General features: G+C 41.9%; 1 protein-coding gene across 5 annotated transcripts; it reads right to left on the bottom strand.

The window, feature by feature from the left end:
• Positions 1–113: 113 nt before the first annotated feature.
• Positions 114–23,782, bottom strand: kiz (kizuna centrosomal protein). 5 transcript variants are annotated; one of them, XM_050061137.1, is made up of 15 exons: positions 23,615–23,778; positions 23,023–23,085; positions 22,313–22,475; positions 20,999–21,073; positions 19,073–19,688; positions 18,731–18,989; positions 15,655–15,774; positions 14,791–14,955; positions 13,514–13,664; positions 11,315–11,471; positions 10,786–10,848; positions 9,378–9,464; positions 8,446–8,515; positions 1,346–1,392; positions 114–430 (listed from the first exon to the last, which is right to left on the bottom strand). In XM_050061137.1, exons 1-15 carry the CDS (start codon positions 23,761–23,763, stop codon positions 327–329), a joined length of 2,289 nt encoding a protein of 762 aa, XP_049917094.1. In that variant the 5' UTR covers positions 23,764–23,778; the 3' UTR covers positions 114–326. The 5 variants fall into 5 exon arrangements, 4 of the variants coding, with proteins under 4 accessions (XP_049917094.1, XP_049917095.1, XP_049917097.1 ...); XM_050061138.1 differs by lacking the exon at positions 23,023–23,085; XM_050061140.1 differs by lacking the exon at positions 20,999–21,073.
• Between the last annotated feature and the right edge of the window lie 761 nt (positions 23,783–24,543).

The following is a 24,543-nucleotide window of genomic DNA, read 5'->3' on the forward strand; positions in this document are numbered from 1 at the left end:
ATGCATGATTTTCAGCCTAGTGCAAACAAATCGCTTTAAAAGATCAGTTTAATCTATTTCGAGCTGTTATTATGAGCTGGGAGAGTTGTTCAGATAAAGAGACTGAAGCAGGGTTAACATCAGAGTGTTGGACAACTCTTCACATACTTTACCCAGCGTGAGAGCTGTCAACTTTATTATTTGTTTTTACGATACAGTGTGCATATGATTTACAATGCAGACCACTAAAATAATGGTCAGGGGGGGTGAATTACTGCGGGCCAAGCTGCCTGAAATTTTTGCAGTGATATAATATAGTGCATTTAAAAAATATGAGCAGGGAAATATCAGTCGCAGAAGTCATCATTGTCATCGTAGTTTGCGCTGAAAGGTCGAGGACGTAAGGCCGCTTCGATCTCGGAGTCGCCGTCATCTGATTCGCCCCAGAAAGCTACACAAAAAGGTAAAGAAACACAAGTTTACATTATTAGAGCAGAGCATTTTACCTTTCACGCTCTAAATGAGGTGTAACCTTTTACATCATCTTCACAATTCCTTTACCCCGTCTATCTTACACTCTCTTTATCCTCATTCAAGGTTTTAGAAAGCGCTGCATCTACAGCTTACCTTGAGTTTGATTGCACAATGAAAATCTTAACATAGCTTTTAATAAAGTGTTAAATCTATGTCTTGTCCACTGCAATGAAATGTATATTGGATGATTTACTTAGACCTGTGAAAATGTAAACACAGATCTGATTGTAGCACCTGAAAGTCCATAGATTAGAATTCAAACGCTCAAGCCATATTCAGAGGTCAGTGAAGTTTATTTATTTAACAGCACAGGGCTAAAGAAACTGATGTGATGACTGAATCTATTAAGTCCAGTCTATTTAGCAGTGAAATTATATAAGAAGAGCTGAGACGCAATCTGATATCTGTGGTCAACTGCAATCTGCCTCTGCTTGAACGGTTGGATGGTTTTGGATTCTATGAAATCATCATAAATGTCACTGCAAAGAAACATCACTAACTCAAAAATTTAGAGTAGTTGTCTGAAGTTTGATTAAGTGATGTAAGAACACATAGTCCGAAGGCAGGACTGCTTTGGTTTTTTATCAGAGGATTATGCAGTGCTTGCTGACAACACAAATCTAAGCTTTTGGTAACATGGATCTGGCTTCAAGGTCATTTTTTTGTTTACACAACTTCAAAAAGGCATAGCTGCACTTACAGAGAAATTTAATCAAACAGTTGGTGCTCTTCTGAAGCTCAAAATTCACAACAATTTCATGCATGTGAACGTATGAACCTGTAATTAACCTTTTTTGACACATGCAATCAAAATGACTTTGTCTATGCTCACCTTTTGACTGTAGAGCAGAATGAGCCTTTGAGTTAGTCTTCTCTTTCCTGGAAACACAAAGACAGTTTTTAGCCTTGTAAAGTTATTACCTTAGGCTGTCTTTGAAAGAGAGCCACTATTTTACACCAAAAATAGCTTAATAAAAAAAAAAAAAAAAGGGGGGGGGGGGGGGGGGGAGAAAGACAGGCAGACAGTGCAGCGGAGGAAGCTTCCTTGACTCCTGTTCTAATTGTGCCAAAGGACTTCCACAAGGCCCTCTTTATTCAAAAATAGTCCAAAGACAGGGTTGCCAGGTTCCCATAGCTCTGGTGATATCGCTATGTAAATGTGTGACCTCCGAAAAGGCTTTGATCTACCTCAATGCATATGCAATAAGGCCCCCCGTTCCACTTTTAAAGGCCTCCTCTTTAATTTACATCATCACAGAGCCTATTCACAACCCCACAATATAGCCTCATCATCTCCCAGGTTAGCATACATATCCATATGGCTTATTTGTTTGGACCTTCTCTATCAGAGCTGTGTTGACGCTTTTCTTGGAAATAGGAAGAAAAAAAAAAGAAAAAAAGATGCTGAGTTTTAAGCAGATGAGCTCTGGCAAAAAAAAACTGTTGTGTGGTGTGTTCCTCCATCTGCATCAATTCAAACCCATGACCTCTTTGATTGTCATCCTCTCAATCACCCTCATCTCCTCATCTCTCCCTCCGCTAAGTCTTGGCACATGTGACTGTACATTGAGTATAAGGACCAAATTACTCTGGCTGCGTTCCAACTGCTGTCTTCTAAACTATATATTGCTGCTTTGCACCACTCAAGGCAGAACGAGAGAGGGGGGGGGGGGGGGGGAAGATGTGCAACTCCCATTTCTAACTCTGAACAGATTGCTTGGGTGCTAAAAGCAATATACCATACAGCCAGTATAATCATTAGAATATAACCTTTATATTCATATGCTGATAGGACTTCCTGCTGGAACATTTGGATGATTCTTGCATCTGTTCAGACAGCATGCTGAACCTCAGGCGCTTAAAATGCTAGCAAATCAAAAGCAGAGGCTGAGTAAGGAGCGCAGTGCCAAAAATAAAAACTGAAAGCAAAGACACAATGACGGATAATCAGCCTATCTGCTTGCAAACTGAAGGTGCGCCGCGTATGACGGCGAAACAGAGAATTTTGGTTGCCAAAATATGTGCATTATCGTAAATGTATAATCAAACCCTGTAAAATGCATGCATTTTGGTGAATGGAGAGCAGTGCAGATGGTAAGTATTTTTCTGTGTAGCTTATTTGGAGTCTGAAATGATGGTAGGTACTGTTTTTGGCTTGCAATATCTCCCTACACTATGTTATGTTCAGGAATATGAGCTTCTTTACTTGGCAGAATCATTTCCTACTGACCATACTAGACTGACAGATGGCCATATACAAAATCAGTTCAGTGAAAGAAAATAATATCATAGCCACGCACTAGTTTTTGTGACTGCACTGGTGGAGGTAACACTGAATATATGAGTCCTTAAGTGTTTCAATATGCACATGACATGCACGTTTTTGGAAGGTGAGCATAAAATTACAAGTCTTGTGTCGAAACTATAGCACAAGAGTCATGATTGACAGATTCTGGAATGTACAGACATAAAAAAAGACATCCACCTGCTATCCAGCTTTTTCAACTGAATAAGAGATAAAGTACTGAAGCACAACTAAACCACGAGGACGGCTGCATCCATCCATTTACAACTGTTAGGCAACAGACCCTGCAGCAGCAAAAATACAGCAATAATCTATACGATTACTTCCTCTCCTTTGCCACAATAATAGCTGTTACGGAGAGTAAATTGGGCTTTTCTTTTCTTGAACTTCCCCCCGGGGATGGGAATGGTCTATCAGCTGTTCCACTTCAGTGAGGGACAGGACTGATTTCAAGACAGGGCTATTACCATAGAGAGCCCAGTCTGGATCTGACCCCACCAATCTAATATTCCGTTTCCATAAACATTTATGCCAGTTCATCTTCTGCTGAGTTTCCCTTAATTGAGGCAAATGATCTGAATATGTAAGACTGGGTTGGCCAGTGTTTTACAAGCTCTGGTAGACAGAGGTGAATGTAATGTGTAAAATGATGCAAATTACAGCTATTGTAATGTCCTCTTTTTTTTCCCCCCACCAAATGCTTCGCTCATTCTCATTCTCTGGCCTTTACAATTCATATTGTTGTTTATCTCGTGTTTTAACAGTTTTGTGTCTGCTATGAATAGCTGAGTCCACGGCGACCTTTAAAATTGTATGATGAGTTTTAGACACATTACACAGTTGGAATTGGTTGTCAGTGTGGTTCTTTAATCAGATCTGTCTTGTTTGGTCAATTTACACCAAACTAATGTTCTATGAGCTGAGTTAAAGCGTCTGAATTTACATATTTTGATGTTCAAATCAGGTTGTAAAAAGACAAGAGCAGGCTGTTAATGCAGTGACATACATTGTGCAAATACCAATTACATGAATAAAAACTAGGACAATCATGTTACCACATATCTCATGCACAGTGTATGCATAAACGGCTGAAATTGGCACCACTGGTCAGGAATAATGATGTGTTTCTTTAAGAATAACACAATGATTATTCAGCTTCCTGACAGCTAAGGCACTCTGATGTAAGTTTAGAGTTCTTTTGAGGCTATTCTCTACATTTTTAGATTGGTGTAGCACTCGTCATATTGTTCTTTGTGACAAATTTGCATTGTCTTTCAGTTTCTTCACAAAACTACTACTGTTATTTCTGACAAATACAAGCGAGATTACAGCTGAGGTTACAGTTTTAAATTGTGCCAAGACAGACCTGTTCAGCTGAAACAACATGCTACATTTTCACTCTCTAAACTGGGTTTACTCTAATGTCCATTTTATCACAATGTGTCCAGTGCTGTAGTTATATATTGGCAAAAATATGCAGTAGCACATGGACGTCTTCCTATAGAACATGCTGCTCTTTTAAAATGCAGTCTAAAGTAAATGCCAAGCAAGACTAGGTTGTGTTTCTTGGAGTCACTGAAGACAGATTTGACTCATAATCCCACAGTCACATTAGGGAATGTGAGCACTGACAGAGGAAATAATGCTTACCAAGCATTTAATACTGCCTTGCACACACAGATAGCGAGAAAAAACTGCTTTTATTTACCCCAGCGTTTTTTTTTAAGCTCCTGCCACCCACACACAAATGCTAATAGCACAATAGCACTTTTGCGCAGCGGTGCTTGTCTAAAGGTAAAGGGAGACCCATCACCTCATCATTCCCATCAACTCCTACTCCCATCCCAGCTATGACCCCGCAGAAACATTGTTTAGGCTCTGTTTAGATGTACTCTAACGGGCCTGAATGGTAGCAGGATATAGCGCTCAGTGGGGGCAAACAGTGAGAGGCAACTGTGAGTGCACTGTGAGTGGGCACTCTCTAACATGTGAGTGCTCTCTGCTGGCAACGAGTAAGTACTGCAACTCAGAGGAAGAGGTATTGGGGGCCAATGATTTCAACACAGCGGGCTCTCCTCCTGACTGGTGGCAGTCTAGTGGAGACGGCCAGAGTAAGAGATGGCTGAAGGACGGATCATTCATCTCATGTTGCATTTTTTCTGTGCACTATAACCTGTTTGAGGGTAAGCTGATATTTACTGGCTCGTCCAAAACACACACACACACACACACACACACACACACACACACACACACACACACACACACACACGCATAAGTGTCTATAAATGTGGAGAAAATATGACCAAGGTATGACATAAAGTAATCAACCCCCCCTCCCCCAAAAAAACCGCAATCAGAAATGAAAGCACAGATTTGAAAACTGAAAATTCTGTCCATTTTTTTGCCTCTATCACCTGAGAAACAGAGTATACGTCTTAAGAGTGAATAAATCAAGAAGCTAAATTAAATTAACAACATTAAAATAAACAAATGAAGCACATAAAGTGTTTGAACTCAATATCTAACAGGGCAATCAGGCATCCTTTCTGGCTTGAGGCAGCTCATGTAGGACAGTGACCTCCTCTGGTTGGAGCCTCTAAATGCTGCCTTCCTCTGCAGTCATGTCTTGTTTGACCTGCTGTGGCCTGGTTGTAATCTTATTATTAAGGCTAAACTGAAGGAGATCAACTAATGTAGTGTCAAATGTAAAAAGAGAGGAAACAAAACAGTCAGTTCCAAAGTTGCTGCCTGTTTTTGAGAGGATGTATTCTCCAAATCAAACATTCACAGAAGTACAGACTCAGTGCTGTCACATGCACGTCTACGGATCATTATTACATTGTCTGTTAAACTGTTTACATGTGTTTCCCCACATCTTTCACTCCCTCTTTGTCCGTAACTGTCTCTCTGTCTCCCTCTATCTCCCGCTCTCTCTTTCTACGCCCCCCTCCCTCTCCAGTCCTTTCTCTCAGCTCATGTCCCTCTCACCCCTCCATCCCTCCTCCTAGTGAGCTGTCAGAGATCCACACACATCGCCTCCCCATGAGAGAGAGGGAGAGAGCTTCTGATTTTGACATTCTGAGTGATTTGAGGTCGAATGCTTGAGCACATCCTGTTGTCCAAGGCAAAGCTGTAAACCACTAATTGTTGAGTCAAGGTTTTTGTCAAGCAGGCACTAGGCACAACAATCATCACACAGGCTGATGGCTGGAGGATTCTGTTTTGTGTGTGTGTGCGTGTCCGTGCACATGTATTCAAGCATTTTTGAGGATCAAAAACGGGTGTTGGGGGCCGGGAGGAGGGAATAAAAAGGTATTAAAAACCCAAAATAAAAATAAGAAAGGAGTGGCATCTGAAATGCCTACAGTAGAAAGGAGCACAATGATTCTTTGCACGAGAGGAAGCAGTGGCATGCACTCGCATACAAAGGGGAACAAGTGGTCTTTACATGGAGTGCAGCTGCTTATTAAGACTCACTCCGTGCATTATTCCTTTCATCCCCACTCAACCACAAAGTGATTTTACTTTGCCACTCACAAAGACAGCAAAAGATTTCTAATGGACAAATCAGTCGCTTCCCCACGAGTTATAATACAATAAACAGCACATTCTATAAAAGTATCTGACTGAAAAACACTGTGTGGGAGAGAGCAAGGAAGAGAGGGAGAGGGAGAGAAAAAAGAATATGAAAGACCTCAATTCTCTCCAACGCCATAATAGTGAAATGAGCACATATAAATGTGTTAAGAGTATCTCTTTGCATCTTGTATAGACTGCATGTATTTAATCTGTAAAGCTTATTAAGGCCCTAGTCATTGCTATGCAAAGCAGCACCCAGTGCTTTTCTCTCGCTTTTCAGCCGAGTGCAGTGTTTGGCCAATAGGACTGGCCCCCCGCCTCTCATTCTGCATTCATAACATGCAACATTTGCACAATGTATCTCTCAAAGGCCCTGAATAGAAGGCCTTAATACTCATGTAAACAACTGCAAACCAATTACTTAATGAATCGGGCCCACACATAATGAGGAGCCTCACAAAGGGCTATAAATGCATTTTTTGCACCAAAGCCTCTGCTTTAAACTACAATCCCTCTGCTGTAGTCTAGGCTTAACTGGCAAATCATAATTATTGTCTAAGACAACAGAGAGGAAGCCATTTTTGTATTTTGAGTCCAGCTCCATCCTCCTTTTGATGTCACTCATCAGCTCGCTGACAAAATAAAGCAAATAATTAACAAGTGGGATGGAGAGGAGGAGGGGGTGAGGAAAATACAGGAAGACAGAGAAGAAGAGGGGCAAATAGATGGAGAAAGGGCAAGAGAGCGAAAGAGAGAGAGAGAGAGACATACACAGAGAGAGAGAGAGAGAGGGGAGAGAAGCAGGGCAAGAGCATGCTGCAGTGTTATGCTTCTGCTTAAGTGCAGGGCTTCCAGACCACTTGTGGAAGCAATAAAGCGCAAGAAGTGACTGTGGTAAGTGGAATGCTTAAATCTAAGCGTCCAGGAGAAGCAAAGAAAAGACAGGGGAAATCGCTGTATGACCATAGAAAGGATTACGGCCATGGTGACCAGTAACTCTGGGCGCTGCTCCCTTCCTAACCCCAGTGACATTACAGTGTCAGGCATGCGTAACTACCCATTTGTCCAATTTTGCTTGTGTACACAACTTGTGTCTCATTGCTGCTCACGACATTCTCGGTTTCTGTCAAATTTTTTGTCCTGCAAATTTTGTTTAATCACGTATATTGCGGGCTTCCCATGCACATTAATGACAGGAGGACAGGCACCATCTGAGAGGGTCTGGGCCTGAAATTGGCTCATGTTTATTAAAGAGGGTGGTCACTGAGGCTGGCAGTGGCAGACATCAGCAGCTATGAGGACCACAATAGAGCCAGCCCATTAGGCCCTTCCCTGGGCTAATAGGCAGACTGGGAGCGCCTGCTTGCCAGGCCAGAGAGATACAGACTTCAGCCCTTGTGTCAGCGTGGTGCCCAGTAATCACATGAAATCAGAGAAGATTATTCCTCATAACGTTTACCCAGCCATTACGACAGCCCAAATGGGTTCGCAGTGAAGAGGTGCTCTGAGGACCTGACACGCAATTGCAGATTTGATGAAGTCGTGTTGATATTCAAATGTAACTGTGATGGTGTTAGCTTCCACCAAGCTATTTATCATTAGGTCTTCTTTTCCAACCCACTTAGGGCTCTGATTTGAGCAGCCTAAATGCATTTCAAGGGTGAAAAATGAAAGGACATTTGTCCTTGTCAACACTTGAGTCTCCTTCTTCCAAAACAGTTGTCCCTGATTCTCTTCTTGACATGATCTGTTTGCCTTCTGACAGCAAGCATGACGACAGTGAGATTATGACTCCCAATTTTTTTTTTTTTAATGTGGTAGTCATTTTGTTTTTGATTTCTAAAACCTGGCTGAACCCAGCAAACAGTGAGTGAGAGGGGCTTTGGGGGCCTTTTGTCTTTGTAAGCGAGTTAATGGGTGGCGCCCCCTTGATCTTATGGAAATGAACAGGGAATTATGAGAGCGGCCATGCAAATGTACATCAACCACTTTGGTGTCTGGTGGCCCATTTCCTGTGGCCCGTTGAATAATAACAATGTTCTTACCGAGGGTAAGGGTCTTGATGTGAGGAGCGTTTGGCCCTCCCCAGGTCCTCTTCATGGCCATGATTTATTCCTTAAAAGAGCAAACAGGGCCAGATAAAACCATTTAATTTGGACATCTCATCACAAGCTAATCTACAACGCATATTAATAAAGGAACTTATGGTGAGGTTTACAAGAGGCCGGGCATCTCAACCTTAGTGTTGGAGTCTCTTGATGTGTACAGTAGACATGGGTATGTGAAAATACTAATATTTATATTATATGTTGAAGTCTATGATTACAAAAAATTAGAATAGGAATCAAAATGAGGTTGAGAAAACCTGGACTGATGGCTTTGGGCTTTGTTTGCCATTTAGCTTACATCTATGTACAAAACATGGTCTTTCTAACAGAGGTCGACCAAATTATTGGTTTAGGCGATTAATTAGTGCCAATAGGACGTTCTACAAACAACTGCTATCGATGGAACTTGGCTGTGAATGATGGAGGAATAGCGTGAATGGTGGGCCTCCTTCACCATTCACACGACGAGACGTACATCACCGATGGGCGCTGAAGAGGGGAGGGTTGTGTTAAATGATCAGTGGGTACAGCTCCAGAGAAATCAGGTCCCTTCAGCTGTCAGAGTGTGTATAAGTGTAGTGGTCTTCATTTTAAGATAAAGCTTTTGGCTGGATAGCAATGAGGGAGACAACCGGGGACAACTTCCTGTTTCAAATTAGAAGTCCTCGGTTTAAACTGAAATTTTCAGCCATGTCAAATACACGGCTGCTCTATTATCGTTATTATATCAGCCTTTAAAAATCCAATATCGGTCGACCTCCTCTTTCTATGGTGTCCTTATGTGGTGTGAGAACATATGGCCAGTGTTGACCAAAGGTTAGGCTCATGGTGCTCGCTACTTGCCTGGTAGAGTGGACTGCATCTCTTACCTGAGAGGCCGTCATCCTCCTCCTCTTCAGAACTCTGCAGCCTTTCTTGCATGGCTGATTGTTTAAGTAACTGGTATGCTTTTGTCTCTGCTCAGGGACACACACGCGCACATGCACACACACGCACACACACAAAGTCGCTGTCAAATATTTGCTTAAAACCCAGGTTTCCAACTTTCAGAGGTTTCTGTGTTTGATGAGACAACACGCTCCAGTAGCTGAGTCTTTTGGTCTCACCGTTGCACAGAGTGGATGAAAACACCATGCTCAATCAGCTAAGCTGTTGATTCTAGCCTACAGTATGTAGCAACAGTTTCCATGAGACAGCAATCAGGATCTCGCATTATCTCAGCATCCCCTACCAGGAAGGCAATGATTGATTTTCTGTTTTAAAAACACTCATAATTACTTTCTGGTACACTAAGGTGGGTATCATGTTTGAGAGGAGCAAAGAGAGACGGTGCTGGCAAAAATCAACAGAGCAGAAGTACATAATAAAAGGGCCGTTGTCTCAATGATGCTGCTAAAACACACTCATACCTAATCAAAGAAAAGAGCAAAATTGTGATCTTGTATGACCAAGTCCAAACATTTTTTTACTTGGTTTCATAATAAAAGTACCACTTCTAATCATGTTCTAAAACTCATGACATTTACAGTGCTTTTCCACCCACAATAGAGGCATTGCTTTTACATGTATTCTAAAAAAAACCCATTGGATATAAAGACGTGCATGTCTTGGCAATTATTATCGGCTCCAAGGTCATGGTATTTGATTGTGACATTGATGTTGCTCACCACAGCAATCCCCTTTCCTTGCAAAATCTTTAGTCATGTTTTCCTTTTTTCTTTTTTACTGGTGATGGCTCTTTTGATTAAGTGCAGCGACTGGACTCATTTTGCTGGCTGTGCACCTTAGGGATGCAGACACATGAAACACCCCGTAGGATATCTGATAGCCAAGGGTAATATAGGATTGCTTTACATTTCAGAGGTGCAGCTTAGCGATGGGCACACCAACTGCTTCCAGGATGCCTTCACATCTAGTATTTTTCAAGTCCAGCCTTGCCAGAGCATTGTTTAGAAGCTAATGAGAACCGATGACAGATCTCTCGCGCTTCCCACCCTGGCGTCCTGACAATTAAAGCAGCCGCATTATGCCGGGGCCAGCGAATTATCAATTTTGCCAGAATGCCTCAGACCAGGCTGAAAACATAGCTAGTGTTTTCTCGGAGATAATTAGAGAGAACTAGCACAGCTCTTCAGGTGGGACTTTGACCCTGGATTCACCTTGATCATCCTGCCTCAGCCATTGCGTAAAAGAGCCCATTATTCACTGCAGTGGGAGGAAAACAAACCACAACATAAGGACAGTGTGAATGCTGGGGCACCGGCGATGCCTTTTTACCTCTAATAGGAACACTTTCCACAGGGCTTTCGTCCTGGCTGTCCTCTTCAGTACTTTGTAGTTCTGTAAGAAAGGGAAGCGCATAGTGAGAAGCAGTGGCAGGGAGGAAGGGAGTCCAGGGATAGAAATGGGAATGGGGGGTCTTTCTTTAGCTCTGAATAGAAGCCTGTAGGAAAACTGGGCTGTGGGGGATTAATAAAAAAGCTCTATGGTGAAATTGATTTCTTTCATAAAAGCGAAGTTTTAGTTCTCTGCAGAGGTGGTTTGCAAAAAAATAGCAGCAGTCTACATCTGTTCCTGTTAATGGTCTTGTTTTATATTACTGTGCAAAGACAGACTTATCTCAGTGTGGGATGTTTGTGGGAATCCACTAGCAACTGTAACAAAGCCCTTGCTGAGGGGAGAGTTTTTGATTGCTGGAAAATGCAGCCATTCCTCCATGACAAATAACCAAAACCCAGCATTCAAGTATTTTGTAGTCTAATTAGAATATTCCTTGCTTATTTTAATACTTATGATCTTCAGTAACCTTGGATCTGTTGCTCCTGTACCGGCCTGGCGGGCTTCACATCACCGTCAGCCAGGAGAGAAGGAGGACCACATGAAGAAGACAAGTCACTCTCGTCCTCTGCTGAGGGGCACTCCTCACTGGACCGGGACACAAGTGTCCTCAGCAGCACTTTGGCCTGTGAGCAGCACAAATTAAAACCACACTCTTAATTGTTCCCATTTTGTGAAGGAAGTGTCAAATTGAACTCTCGCCGATTAGGCAAGTCATTTACTTTGGCCACGGCTGCTCGCACAGAGGTGCAGCTGTTCAAACGCCAAGAGAAAATAACTTCAAATTCTCTCACTCGTTTAACTAAAAAAAGATTATTTCGCACACTTTCGCTCCCGCTCTCCCTCTCAATCACACTTTTTTCCCTCCCTCTCTCTCTCCCTCTCTTCTCATCCATGAGATTAGAGAAGCGCCTAAAGAATGCAATCACCCTGGCGTTAATGTGCAACACGTTCCAGATATCTCCCCTCTTGGCTGAGAGAATTGAGACAAACTGCTCTCTTCCTCCCTCTCCAGCTCATTTTTTATCTCTGGGGAGATGAGGATACACAATTAAGAGGAGCTGTTCCGGGAGATGAGGAGCAGGGAGATGCCACACACCGATTTCCTTTCTCTCCGTTTTTCCCTCCCCCATATCAAATCCTGCCATCATCATCTCTCTTTTGTGATCAAAGACTGCCTCTCAGCCTCAGATGGCCATTTGCAACTTTTAATGAGCACTAATAGGGAGGGGATGATCAGGAGGATTTTGACAGTGACAAACTTTAAGTACATTGTAAGTTGTTATCAGTAGGTCGCAGTGAAGATTGACAATGTGCATGCTTTCATTTTCTTCGAGGGGAAGAGAGGCAAAACACATGCCAATCTGAGCTTGCCACTTGGTATTTGATGTTGCTGCACAATAAAAACTGTCTTGATCCTTGTCCCCGATATCCGTCTTTGTTCTTTTTTTAGATTTAGTCAAATGTACCGTGGGTTGAGGGCTCTCGCAGACCCACTGCATTTTAAATATCAATGAATGCAACTGTTAGCACTTGAATATTCAAAGGGCCTCTTTGAGTGTGTGCATGCGAGCTGCATGCTCCCATTTGTCAGAGTAGCCGGGCTGTGTGGCATTACGTGAATGGAAATTTCTGTTTGCTCTTGTGTGAGGAGAGTAAGCTGTTGTATGAGAGGACAGAGAGGAAAGAGAGAGAGGGAGAACTAAGGGGAGAGAAGGAGAAATAGAGGAAGAGAGAGAGAACTAGATGGAGTAGATGGAGAGGGAGAGATAAAGGGGGAGAAAGATTTTCACTCAGGCTTTTCCTGATGCACTTGGACACACTGATGTAGATGGCAGTGCCTCTCTTCCTTTTGTCAGTTCATATTTTCAAGAGGCTCTACAGTCTCCCTCTTTGCCTCTCTCATTGCGTCGGGGACACTGGAGCAAGATCTCCGAGCCACAAGAAGCCCCACAAGATGAGTCCGCAAAAAAATTAAAAACATAAAAACCTGCATGTCATTCCTGCAGTACATTTTCTAAAAAAAAAAAAAAAAAAAAGGTGGGATTCCTGACCAATCTCTTGACATTATCTTTGGGTTTTAAGTGTGAATATTAATTGTAATTTCTTTCTTTGTTTAACAGAGCATGAGCCGCATGGGGTCAATGAGTGGGAAATTTAAAATAATCTTGTCCGTTGAGGAGAAGGTCCAAATGGCTCCCTTATTCAATCGGACCCAGCTGATGGCTATACTTTTGGCTAATGCCAAATTAAAAGCAAGTGTTTCTCAGATGAATACGCCACGTGAGATGAAAGAAGCCAAGCAGAGGCTGTAATTTGCGATTAGCACATGGGTCAGGGTTTCCCTTCTGTCTGGGTCAACGTGTGGAGCAATCTGATGAGTCGGCAGCCAGGGCTTGGTTTCAAACACCAGACACAAAGAAGGCACTCAGTAACAACTACAGCTCTCCTCAAAAAAAAAAAAAAAAAAAGGAAACATGCACAGAATCAAAAACACAAGCCTTCTTGGAAAGAAGAAAAAAGAAGGCATTTTACTCCTGCAGTCATATGTGTGTGTTAATGTCTGCTTGCTTTTGGGAGTGGGTGTCACTGAATGCAAGTGTGACCTCCTACTTGTGTGTGTGTATATATAAGTGTGTAGTGGCAGTGTATGTGCCTCCAACGCTACCTGGTGGCCGTAGGTGGCATGACGCTCTAGCAGCAGCGGCGTGAACAGCTGGACCAAGCGCTCAGTGCTGAGGACACGGCGCTCCTTCAGCAGAAGGGCGTGCTTGAACCAGCGATCCCACAGCCGAGCGGCATCAGGAGGGAGGCTGGTGCTGTGGTGAGGGTGGGGGGTGGTGGGAGAGAAAAAGAGGCTTTCTTATTGAATACACAGTAGGACATCTGTAAATAAGTCACAGTTATACCTCCATACAGTGAAATATTCTTTGATTGCGAAGAAAATTGAGATACAAGTTCGATCATTATGTGAAGAAGTTAGAACATGATACATTTGTTGCACTTTTGTTTTTCATAAAGCTTTCTGAAAAGGCTGCTTTCTTGTCCTTCTTAACACTTTAGAAGATATAGATCATTAATGAATTCCAGTTAACACTGAATAGACACAGACAGCAATATAGCTCCTGGTTGAAAACTAGACAAAAAGGTCAAAGAGCCAATAGGCATCTCCACAGGAAAGAGAGGGACACTGCTAGATGTGTTTCTTCAGATTGAGTACATAGCAGGGGAGGTCTCAGTGAAATCAATAGAGTAGTGAAGCAGAGCATGGATTTGGCTCAGAGTATAACTACTCATTATCCAAAGGACTGGAAGTCACAGATAGGGCATTTTAATTTACTCATGACATTCACCCGTGCAGCGTTACCGCACGAGGTGACACCAAAGATGACCTTTACATTCGTGGACAAGGGAGACCGTATCGAATGGTAGTGTGCAATATCTCCGCGACTGCTGTAAGTGCGTGCCCTCTCCCCCACTGTCTGGTCAAAAAAAATAAATAAATGCACAGGCAGCTATCCACTCTTTGTCTGAGAAGTGGAATTCACATTTACTGTAAGTCTGTTCTCTATCTCCATGAAAAGAAAAGAAAGGTCTATTGAACCCTGTAGCCTTCAGGGCATTGATATTTGTGCTCTGAATTGCTCCATTGTAGCACTACTTATTAGGGGAGTTGAAAATGTCATTGTCCATACAAAACACACACTATAATACACTATAATATATCCTATAAATATTTTTTGTAAAGTTAAAAATCAGCCCTACATCACCTGTACAGCTTTACACAAATGATCATGCCACAGAGATTCTTTTTAAAATCCCACAATCACAAGTTTCACGAGGTGAAAATAAGCACAAATAAACAAGCACAAATTACAGAATTTTTTAAAAATTGCTGACATCAGTCGTTGGTGTTGGAAACATAGAAAAACCAGGAGGCCTTACCTTATTTCATTAGGCTCAGTGCTGGACTGGTGAGCACTCACTAGATGCTGTGGTAGCAGGCAGCCCTTTGCTGTGCTCCATGACAACCTCTGAAGCTCATGAAGGATGACTGCTCCACATGCTTCAAGATCCTCGTCATTCAAGTCCGCTCCACCGTTACAAAGGCTGTCCAATATATAGAGAGCAGTCAGCTATTGCCATGGAGCCCTGGCCTCAGCCTGCAGGTCTGGAGCTCAAGGAGTACATCCAACAGCTGCTAACACTTCAAGCATGCACACAGTATACACATATGATCATACACATCTATGCACATGCACACTTCTTCACATGATATCAAAGGAGACTATTTATTATACTGAGGGTCATGACCCAAGATGGCCATTCTCTTTACTACTGAAGATGCTGTTGACATCATTAACACACACTTGTGTTTGCATAGATGGGGATAAACTGGGTTTAAAAAGAGCGAGGATGCTTTCATTTGCCAGACATTTATCCGTACTTTACAACAAGAACTCCAATTATGGTAAATTAATCATGCTATGAAATATAAAAAGGCTTATGAAAAATAAGCCCGGTCTAATGAAACACATTCTCCATCCTCCATCTCCCTGACTCCCCAATAACAATTCAGCAGGGCGGTTACTATAACAATCCCATGTGTTTGAAAACCCCTCAGAAATAAAGACGTGTGCATGTTGGTGATGACACTTCATCTAAAGTGAGAGCCCTTGGCAGAAGGATAATATGTTTTCCTCATCTGCACAAACTGCTCCATGGCCGTTAAAATAAATATACGCAGAGTTTAATTTAGACAGGGAGGGATGAGATTGTAAAGTCTGAAGAAAGACAGAAAGGGCGTACCTGATAATTCTATTGAATTGTCTTCCATCAATCGAAGAATCCCCATACACTCTGGTCCGTTCACCATGGAGTCGTCCTTCGATGCTGTCTAGCAGATTAAAGAGCCCTTCCTGGGAGAGACTAAATACACATCACCCATTAACGTGGTGAAAGGAATAGAAATAGAGGAGGCCATGCGATCGATGGACATGCTATTTGTAAAATCCACAAATCTGTGATACATTTTTCCAGGCAATTTCCTTGAGGTACTCAAAGACTGCTGGAGGAATCTGATCATTAAAATGGCACTGTCAACTAACAGGATAACAATTTAAAGTGTGTCTGGTGATGGTGTCATATGCAATGACAGGGTGTATAAGAAAAGTCTGAAACCTGGCATTCAAAACTAGTCCTGTTGGGTAAAACTTTAAATACATAAATGGCAAAATAAGCATTATAAATGTGAAAATATGTAAATGTAACATTACCACTACCATCATCTCATATTAAAAAGTATAACAAAGTAGGTTCCAAAAAACAGGGGCCTCAAAATGATTTCTTTTGGCGAGAGATTTACACTTTAATCTGGTCCCGTGTGAGGCTGCAAAATGAGAAATGGATGCCTAATGCATGTGGATATTGGGAATCCATCTCTTTCTTGAGCATTAAGCTCTGGGTGGCCCTCATTGAATTCTCCCAGAAACCCCAAGCCGAGAGATCCTGAGCCCCCCTACATAAAAGGGGCCAAAAAGAATTTATGACAATCTGTAATGGGCTCCTGGGTTAGGGGTCAGCAAACAATTGCTCCTTCTTTTTTGCAGGTTGTTTCCTGGTAACATCCTGATTAAGCTGGCAGCTTGAATTATATCCATGACATTCTGTAGTGTGCAATCCGTCTGTGCTAAGTCCTCTTCAGTGTGGCTGAAGTAGCATAGGCAAAAGCTCTATCTTTTTTTTCTCTCTCTCCCTCTCCCTTATCGTCAGCGTGGGCCTTGAAATAGTCATCTTTCTCTTTCCACTTTATTTGTCAATGCTCTTCAAAAAGAGACCTTTAGAGAGGGAGAAAGTGAATTAGTTGTGTTTTTCTGCAAACCTCTCTCTCTCTCTCTCATTATATTGTTGCTAGCTTTCATGTCAAGGTCTCCAACCTCACTTTAGATGCTGCCGTTGTCCGCATGTCGACATCATCAGGAGCCTATTGTTAGCTCGGAGGAAGGGGTCAGCCTCTCCGCAGCGATATTGCTCTACAGTGTACAGTACGGGCTCTGGTGTGATTTACCACACCGAATGGTCTCACCATTGAGTGATTGGTGTCAGAAGAATCTCACCGTGCTGGCACCGACAGCAAATATAGCACACAAAGGAATGGAAACACAAGTAATAAGACATTGTGGGAAAGGATTGCCTGACTAAATCTGGGATATTCACATCTCACTACACTGTGAGCACACAGTTTACAAAGGGCTCTGTGGCAACGTGCATTAACAGCAAGACTGAATAAAACCGGGGAAGTCCACTGAGGAATCTTTGTAAATAGCTTGATGCTCTAAGATATTCAAAACACCTACATTATCTTTAAGCCTATACATTTTACATCCTACCTCTATACTTGCATTGTATTTACAAGAACTTAAATTGTACGGCATGCTGTCACCAATGAGACAGAACCATCATGCAGTTCAGGGACGACACATTTGAGAGCAGGACACAGTGAGGCCATTATGATGAGTCTCCAAGAAAAAAAAAAAAAGAACCTGGAGGATATTTCAGTCGTATACCCTCACTCACCCCAGTCATGCTGGAGGAGAAATATAATGGGATAATCTAATGAATTGCCCAGGCTTGTTTTTCCTGACTGTGAGCTGAATGGAGGGAGCGATATAAACTCTAACCTTAAGAGAGAGAGAGAGAGAGAGAGAGAGAGAGAGAGAGAGAGAGAGAGAGAGAGAGAGAGAGAGAGGATAGAGACTGGATGCTCTCTGAGCTTTACATCAAAGCCCCTGGTTTTCTCCTCATACACAGAAGCCCTCCGTGTTAACAATGAAAGCTGCAGCCCCCACCATCGTCTCCCTGGCGCAGGCTAACTGCAGTTCCTCTTGAGGTCACACTATAAACAGTATATTTAGACCACACAGAAACGCCATCATGAACATGCTAAAGTCTCAAAGAGAAAATGAAATCCTTCATACTACTTGTGACACATTTTTTTAAACAATTTCATAAAATACACTCGACCGTGCTCAGAAATAATGTGTTTGTTTTGAAAAACATCATCGTGAGCTTATGTGCAACTGGGTACGTCATCTTAAAAAGGTATTAATTTGTGTATTCCAAGGACAGGAACAACACAAAAATTAAAACACAGGGACTGTCTGTAAAAACAAGGTAAAGAAAAAAAATTACAAATAAAGTCTTATTTTTCAAGAGCATGAGAGGTCCTGTTCATAAAATACTGTATATTGTAGGGAAAATGCAGAGGCTCCAGGCGCAAACATTCACATGGGATTTTCTGTGGCTCTAACCCCATCCAAAATGATCCTTCAACTCAGAGGCCATCATCACGCTAAGGATTTGTGGCTGTAAGTGCTGTCCACATGCCCACCCTCCAGAACACTCTATGGTGCCACAAATTTCCTCCTCCACTGGGGACTTCCTGAGGTCTCTCAAGCAGAAAATTGCTCTGTTACAGCATTATCTTGGATTATGGCAATATTGTTGGTGACAGGTCCTGAGCTCTCCCTATAAGATGCATCACTGCCACCACCGCAGCTGCCGCTGAGCTACAGAGAGCACGGTGGCATGGACCGTGACTCCCACAATCCTCTCTGTCAGCCTCTGATGTGATGGTGGCAAGGACTGTACGGTGTCTTCACCCGCTCCTATCATTAACAGCCCTCTGTGGTTCAGCATGGCTATGCAGAACATTCTCCTTTCTCAGCTTGCTTAGCCTTAAATCTTGGGAGGGGGGGGTACTGACTGCATTGTGAATGTTTTAAGAAGTGTGTTGCCTTAAAGCGGTCAGAATGTTAGTATTTTTCTCCACTGACGCACTTTGAAAATTCCAGACAACAAAGTACAGAAGTCAGACATACTGTACCTTTCCAAGGTCACCACTGGAGCTGAGGACTCACAGTTTAACTGTAGTGTATTCTTGGACCTGTCAGAGTGGAGGGACGATTCAGGACTGTGTTGATCGTGATCATCACTCTCTCTAGAGGTGGCATTCATCTCAGGTGCCACACCCTCTGGTGGATCCTCATCCAGCTCAGATTGTGTCAGAGAAATGGAGAGGTCACTGGCACTGCTCTCTGACAACTGCACATCAGAGCTTGGTGTGCTGACACTGTCACGTCTACCTGAATGTAAACACATTAAAGATTTCAGTAAAGACAATACAAAAATATTACATGGTAGTAAAGAAAGGAATAGTATTGCAAACCTGGCATATCCTGAGCTTCTTCTCCAGAAGTAGTCTGAGGCATAAAATGGCCGAGACCTCTCTCTCCATCTCCCATTATGGGTGAGTGATGAGCCACCTCTCGGGAGTCAGTGTGTTCTGCAGGGGAATTCTTAGCCTTCATGAGTCTACTGCTGCTGGGAGACAGATTCTTCTCAGGCCCCGTCAAGATCACCAGAGGTGAAGGTTCTTGTTCATCATCACTTCCAAAAGGCACATTGCCAGCTGTGCCTGTTAAGGCACGAACAGATGGGAGCACCGCCATCGTTCTTTCATGTTTGTCACTCAAATTACAGCCGTCAGGGGAATCGTTTGAGCCTGAAATGTCATCTGATAAATGTGCTCGGTTGCTGGCAGCATCCTCTCCGCCAACTCTGAAGTCCTTCAAAAGGCCACTTGGTAGACGTTCGCGGGAGTGCATGCTGCGATTGGGTGAACGATGCAATGCTTGGTGTGAGTGTACACTTGTGGTGCCAGCTTCAGCGTCAGACCCTCTGGAGGTCTGGCGGCCCATAAAAATTACCGCTGGTGGTTGTGTAAAATGCCTAGCTGGGTGAGAAAGGGAGTTGTCCTGGTTCTGCTTATACACAGCTTCAACCTGCAAATATGGGGAGGGGGGGAAATCAATGAAATATATTCATCTTTGGGAACAAAACTTTCCATTACCTCTTTAAAATGATATTTCTAAATAAACAGAATTCTTCAAACACTTCAAATTTCTTGCTTAGGTTGAAAAAGCCTTAACCAAAAAAAAAAAAAAAAAAAGACTCTAGTATGTTAACTATCCACTTTACAAATTTGAATAAGTGTAGCTTATTTGGGCCAAGGTCAGAATTCTTTTCACAGCATCTTTTAGAAGAATGTCTCCGGATCAATGTTTTAACTTTTCATCTTATTAGAAATCCTTTAGACAAGTTTTGATTCATGTCTGCAATGTCACCAAGGGGGGGAGAGAGTGAAGCAAAAAAGCCTCCCTCCAAACATAATAACAAAAAGCATGGCTTCTGTTTCTTTTCTGATAAGCGTCTTAAATACCAAACAGTTAGCTGCTTAATAACATTCACTGTAAACCATGCAGCCTGCCCAGCAGATCCACAAAGTAGGTAAAAAAAGAGGAAAAGTTAATTTCTTGGCTGAGTGATTCCATCGGTAGCTGCAGGGCAAAGTAGAAAGTGTTTCACTAAAGTAGCAATTGATTCTTCTATCAATCTGCGGCACGCGTGTGCTCTTCCAAGGAATGTATTAAATATGAAAATCATATCCCGTTATCATCTGTCTCCAGCTTTCAGCCCGGTAAGCTTCCCTTAATGAATGCTGCAGCCTGAGGGACATGCACACTGCCAGCCAATGGCTTGTATGCATAATGGAGTGACGGTACCATTTTGCTCATTACAATATCGACAGGCTGACGGGGGTTTTGCACACAGTTACAAGTGACTGCTCTAGACAGCATGCTCCAAGTTATTATGAGATGTCTTAGACATTTCATCTAAAAGAGCTTTAACTGCTTTAAGTGAAGGGAGAAAGCAGCTATGGACTTGAACTACATCGCTTGTACAGATGCACCAGCTAGGATTAGACACCTGTGCTATTACAGATACACAGTTTAAATGTAGACTCCTCTACAGATTTACCAGGCATAATGTCTACTTTCCTTTGTTATTCTAAACCTGAAAACACAGCTTGATAGAACTGAGATTTGCATAAACCTTGTAAACATTTCAAAAAAGAAGGATCCAACATAAAAAAAAACAAGTGCTATTTTTCAACCATAAAAAATGTGGACGAGGTTTCACAATACAAAGTATAAGATGTGACATGATATACAACAAATTTACTTCAAATCATTATGCTATTCTTATTACTATACTTTAAGTATACATTTTATGTTGCGCATACTAGCATTACCTTTGTTGTGTCAAGTTTTTTCTCCATATTCATCTTTGCTTCCATAAATCTGGAAATCTTTTTGACAAAGTCAGCCTGTAAGAGTAATGTAAAGACAGAACGATGCCCAAAGATAAGAGCAGAAAAATGACAGTCCTAATATTTAACTGACATGTGACAAGAAAACTGATACTGCATACAAACACTAGGAAATGTCTGTTATAATGCTGTGATAGTGTTGTTGAATATTATCTGCATGTGGTGTGAAAGCAGAAGGTATGAAAGCCAAAGTGACAACGTCAGGCATCACTCAATCACAGTCAATCACAACGGGATTTCCCAAGTGACTGTCCTCTGTGTAGCTGCTGCTGACACCCTTGAACATTTATCTGACCAGCCAGACTAACTGCTTTAATCCCAATTCCAATTAAAAAGGCCTAATGGTCATTTTAAGGGCGCTTAGATTAGCTCAAACATGCCAACATCTTCTCATCAAAAGAATGGCGGACATTTTAAAAGACAGCTTTCATAATTTCACATTTATCCACTCTTGTATTTAAATGTTTTGCAGAACCAACAAAAATATCAGAGTTAAACCAGAAAAATCTGGGTAAATTGATTCAATAGAAACAAAGAGCAACAGGACAACCAAAATAACAACAAACATGCAGGACTCATAAAGCATCAAGAGGAAATAAACCAACTGCTTGAGGGGAGAGAATGACTAAACCTCTGGTGCACTTCAGAGTCTCTATATTGGGCAATTAACTCAGCGAGTCATAATTAGCCAATTTTGTTAATTTGATATTAAGCTGTCAAGCACTGTCGTTGAGTTTTAAGTGATAATCTGACTGGCTCATTGTTTTCTCCCTCGTTCATTTGCTTGTCATGATAAATTGCACAGTTTGAGTGTTTACTATTGTCACATCAAGCAATTGCAGGCAAATATTTCTGCTCTGTGTTGAAATTACAGCATGGCATTAAGGCAAACGTGCATGAACATGCTTTATTAATAATAAACATACAGAAAAGACAGAGAAAAGAGACAGAGAAATTACAGTACATATTGTAGGTCAGTGATTTTATTGTTTTTTGTTCTCAAGTCAGTGTACATTTGGTAACCTGTTAGAACAAGTGTTTTTCTAAAAACGCAGTATAAAAAAATGAATAAACTATTATTATATTTAATTAATCATTTTAGAAAAAAAGCTCACTTGTCTAAACCTGGATAAACATCAGTGGGCAGGGTGTTCAGATTCCTCTTAATAATGCCCCATAATTAGAAAAACTACTCCACCAAACAAACGAAATTGTGTGTATGTGTGTGTGTTATACCTTTTGTTGTTGCAGGGGGCCATGGTCAGGACTATATTCCTTCATGCTAATTTCTATGCACTCCACATCTCTCAGAAGCTCAAGGTTTCTCATTTTCGCTCGTGCTTCCCTGTCACAGATTTCCTTGAGATAACTGCGCAGTTTGGAACACTTTATCTGTGAGCTGAAGGCAGTGGAGAACTATTATTCCAAAGAAATATTATCTTGGAGCATTGTCAAAAAATAAGAGCTAGACTTTTCACAAGAAAAGGTTAAGCACAATATGTTTTAAATTTAAATCTCATTCTCAACTCTCCTATCTACCTAAGCTTTGCTGTTTTGACCTGGCATGTTAATATTCATGAGAATCAACTTAGGATGAAACAGGCTGTTCAGCCCACATCCAAAGGTGCAATGTGCTTGTAACACACTTGAGTGCAATGGTTGTATTTGTTTTATATCAGATCAACACAAATGCCAGGGTCTTTTTCCATTCAACCAAAGAAAAATACTACCATGATTATGCAGCTATACAGTGTGTATTCTTTAAATGTTATAGTGAATCTGCAATAGTAATTTATTTAAAATATTTGTAGTTATATAGTAAGGGCTCTCTAATTACATGTCTCATATATCAACGTTTAAGGTAAATGTGAAAGTCAATATATATGAACAAGGTAAGGTTATCTCTTTTTTATATATATATACATACAGTAATGTGTATAACTTACATTCTACTATCAGATCTGGAGTAAGCAAACAGTTCCCTCTCCAGCTCCTGTCTCCGTTTCTCACTACGTACAAAGTAAGAGGAGCTGTCACCCACACAGACCACAGCACCATCTCCGTAATATGCAAGGCTAATTGATGGCTAATTATTAGCATATTAACAAACAGTAAAGCGTGTGCTAATGTTGATATGCGAATTAGCTACGTGCGTATGTTAATGTCGATACACGAGCTAACTAACGTACACACATACATACATACATAAAAACAATAGCATTAGCTTCTTGGTAACTATTACGCGGACGCTAACATTTCACAGTTATGTCAGGTTAGCTTTCCATTCATTTACATGCAACACCAGCCCCATTATTACTGCTGTTAGCTAAAGGTAGTGTCGGAGCTAACAGGCTAATTATGCTAACTGGCTAAGTACACGGCATCTCCGTCTGCTTTGACTCTGCTGGTTAGCTAAGAAGCTAGACTGTTAACTCACTACGGCAAGCCACAGGAGGAGAACAGCGGGCGGCGGGGATCAACCCGAGTCCGCGGTCTCAACCAGGCCGCGCCCCGCCAACAAAAACAAGTAAACCTCACCTTTTACTCATGCTCTGCTGAAGCGACTTTATCTTTTCATAATACTGCTCCTCGCTGCTAGCCCCGCTGGCCATTTTTGTCCGCTTTGGCGTCACTGCAGAGCCGAAAGGAGGAAGAGGAGGACGGTCGGTGTTTACATTGGTTACCATGAGCACCGCTTCCCAGAAAGCCCTGCTGATAAACACAGGGAGCACGTGGTGCGGGTACGGGCGCGAGCCCCCCTTCGGTACTGCTGTTTTAATACTAACTTGTGGTACATGGTAAAATTATGCTGTCTACGACGAAAGAGTGGTCCTGTTGACAGTGAATTCCTATTACAAGTCGGGTAAGAGAAACTGTGGTGTCTTTAAATGTCATTTCTTGCTTTCCAGGGTAAGTTAAAATGAGGTATAAATTATGCTTCCACGATTAAATAGGACCTCATTGTTCAGAAAAGCCCACCGTTTGCTTACAAAAAAATGTCTGAACCTGACTGGGCTAAATACCAGCTTTTTAAAATGTCTTCTTTGTCTTTATTTGATAAGCTCCCCCCCCCTCTATCAGATACAGATTGATGTCTCATTTACCCAGATGGATGCTGTATCATCCCCTGATCCTATCTTGCATTTTCAAAGTTCACCACTGACAGTTCCCATAATGTCATGTTTTGACTGCAGCAGCATGTCATTTTGTCAGAGCGACAACACTACACATCCTTGCTGGGATTCTGAAATTGACAGCCCCATCCAAATGCACACCCTAATCAAGCAATTTCCCCAATTCCAGTCCCATCAAATTGCTCTTTAGCTGTTGAACTGGGGAGTTTTGTTGTCCTTTTCTAATGCTAATCTGCCCTATTCAGCATCTCTCTATGAGGCTATTTGTTGTGAAATAAATCCCCTTGTTTGCCTCCTGCATGTATAATTGATATTGTTGCCAGGCTTTTTGTT

The sequence above is a fragment of the Epinephelus moara genome, chromosome 14 (assembly GCF_006386435.1).
Source record: "Epinephelus moara isolate mb chromosome 14, YSFRI_EMoa_1.0, whole genome shotgun sequence".
Lineage (NCBI taxonomy): Eukaryota > Metazoa > Chordata > Actinopteri > Perciformes > Serranidae > Epinephelus > Epinephelus moara.

What these genes read in the sequence shown, in the direction of transcription:
- kiz (XM_050061137.1), bottom strand. Translation starts at nt 23,763, where the DNA reads ATGGTAACCAATGTAAACACCGACCGTCCTCCTCTTCCTCCTTTCGGC. An exon ending in CAATTCAATAGAATTATCAG is followed by an intron (nt 14,956 to 15,654) that starts GTACGCCCTTTC and finishes TATATTGGACAG; the next exon opens with CCTTTGTAACGGTGGAGCGG. An exon ending in GGAGGATGACGGCCTCTCAG is followed by an intron (nt 8,516 to 9,377) that starts GTAAGAGATGCA and finishes TGCTCTTTTAAG; the next exon opens with GAATAAATCATGGCCATGAA.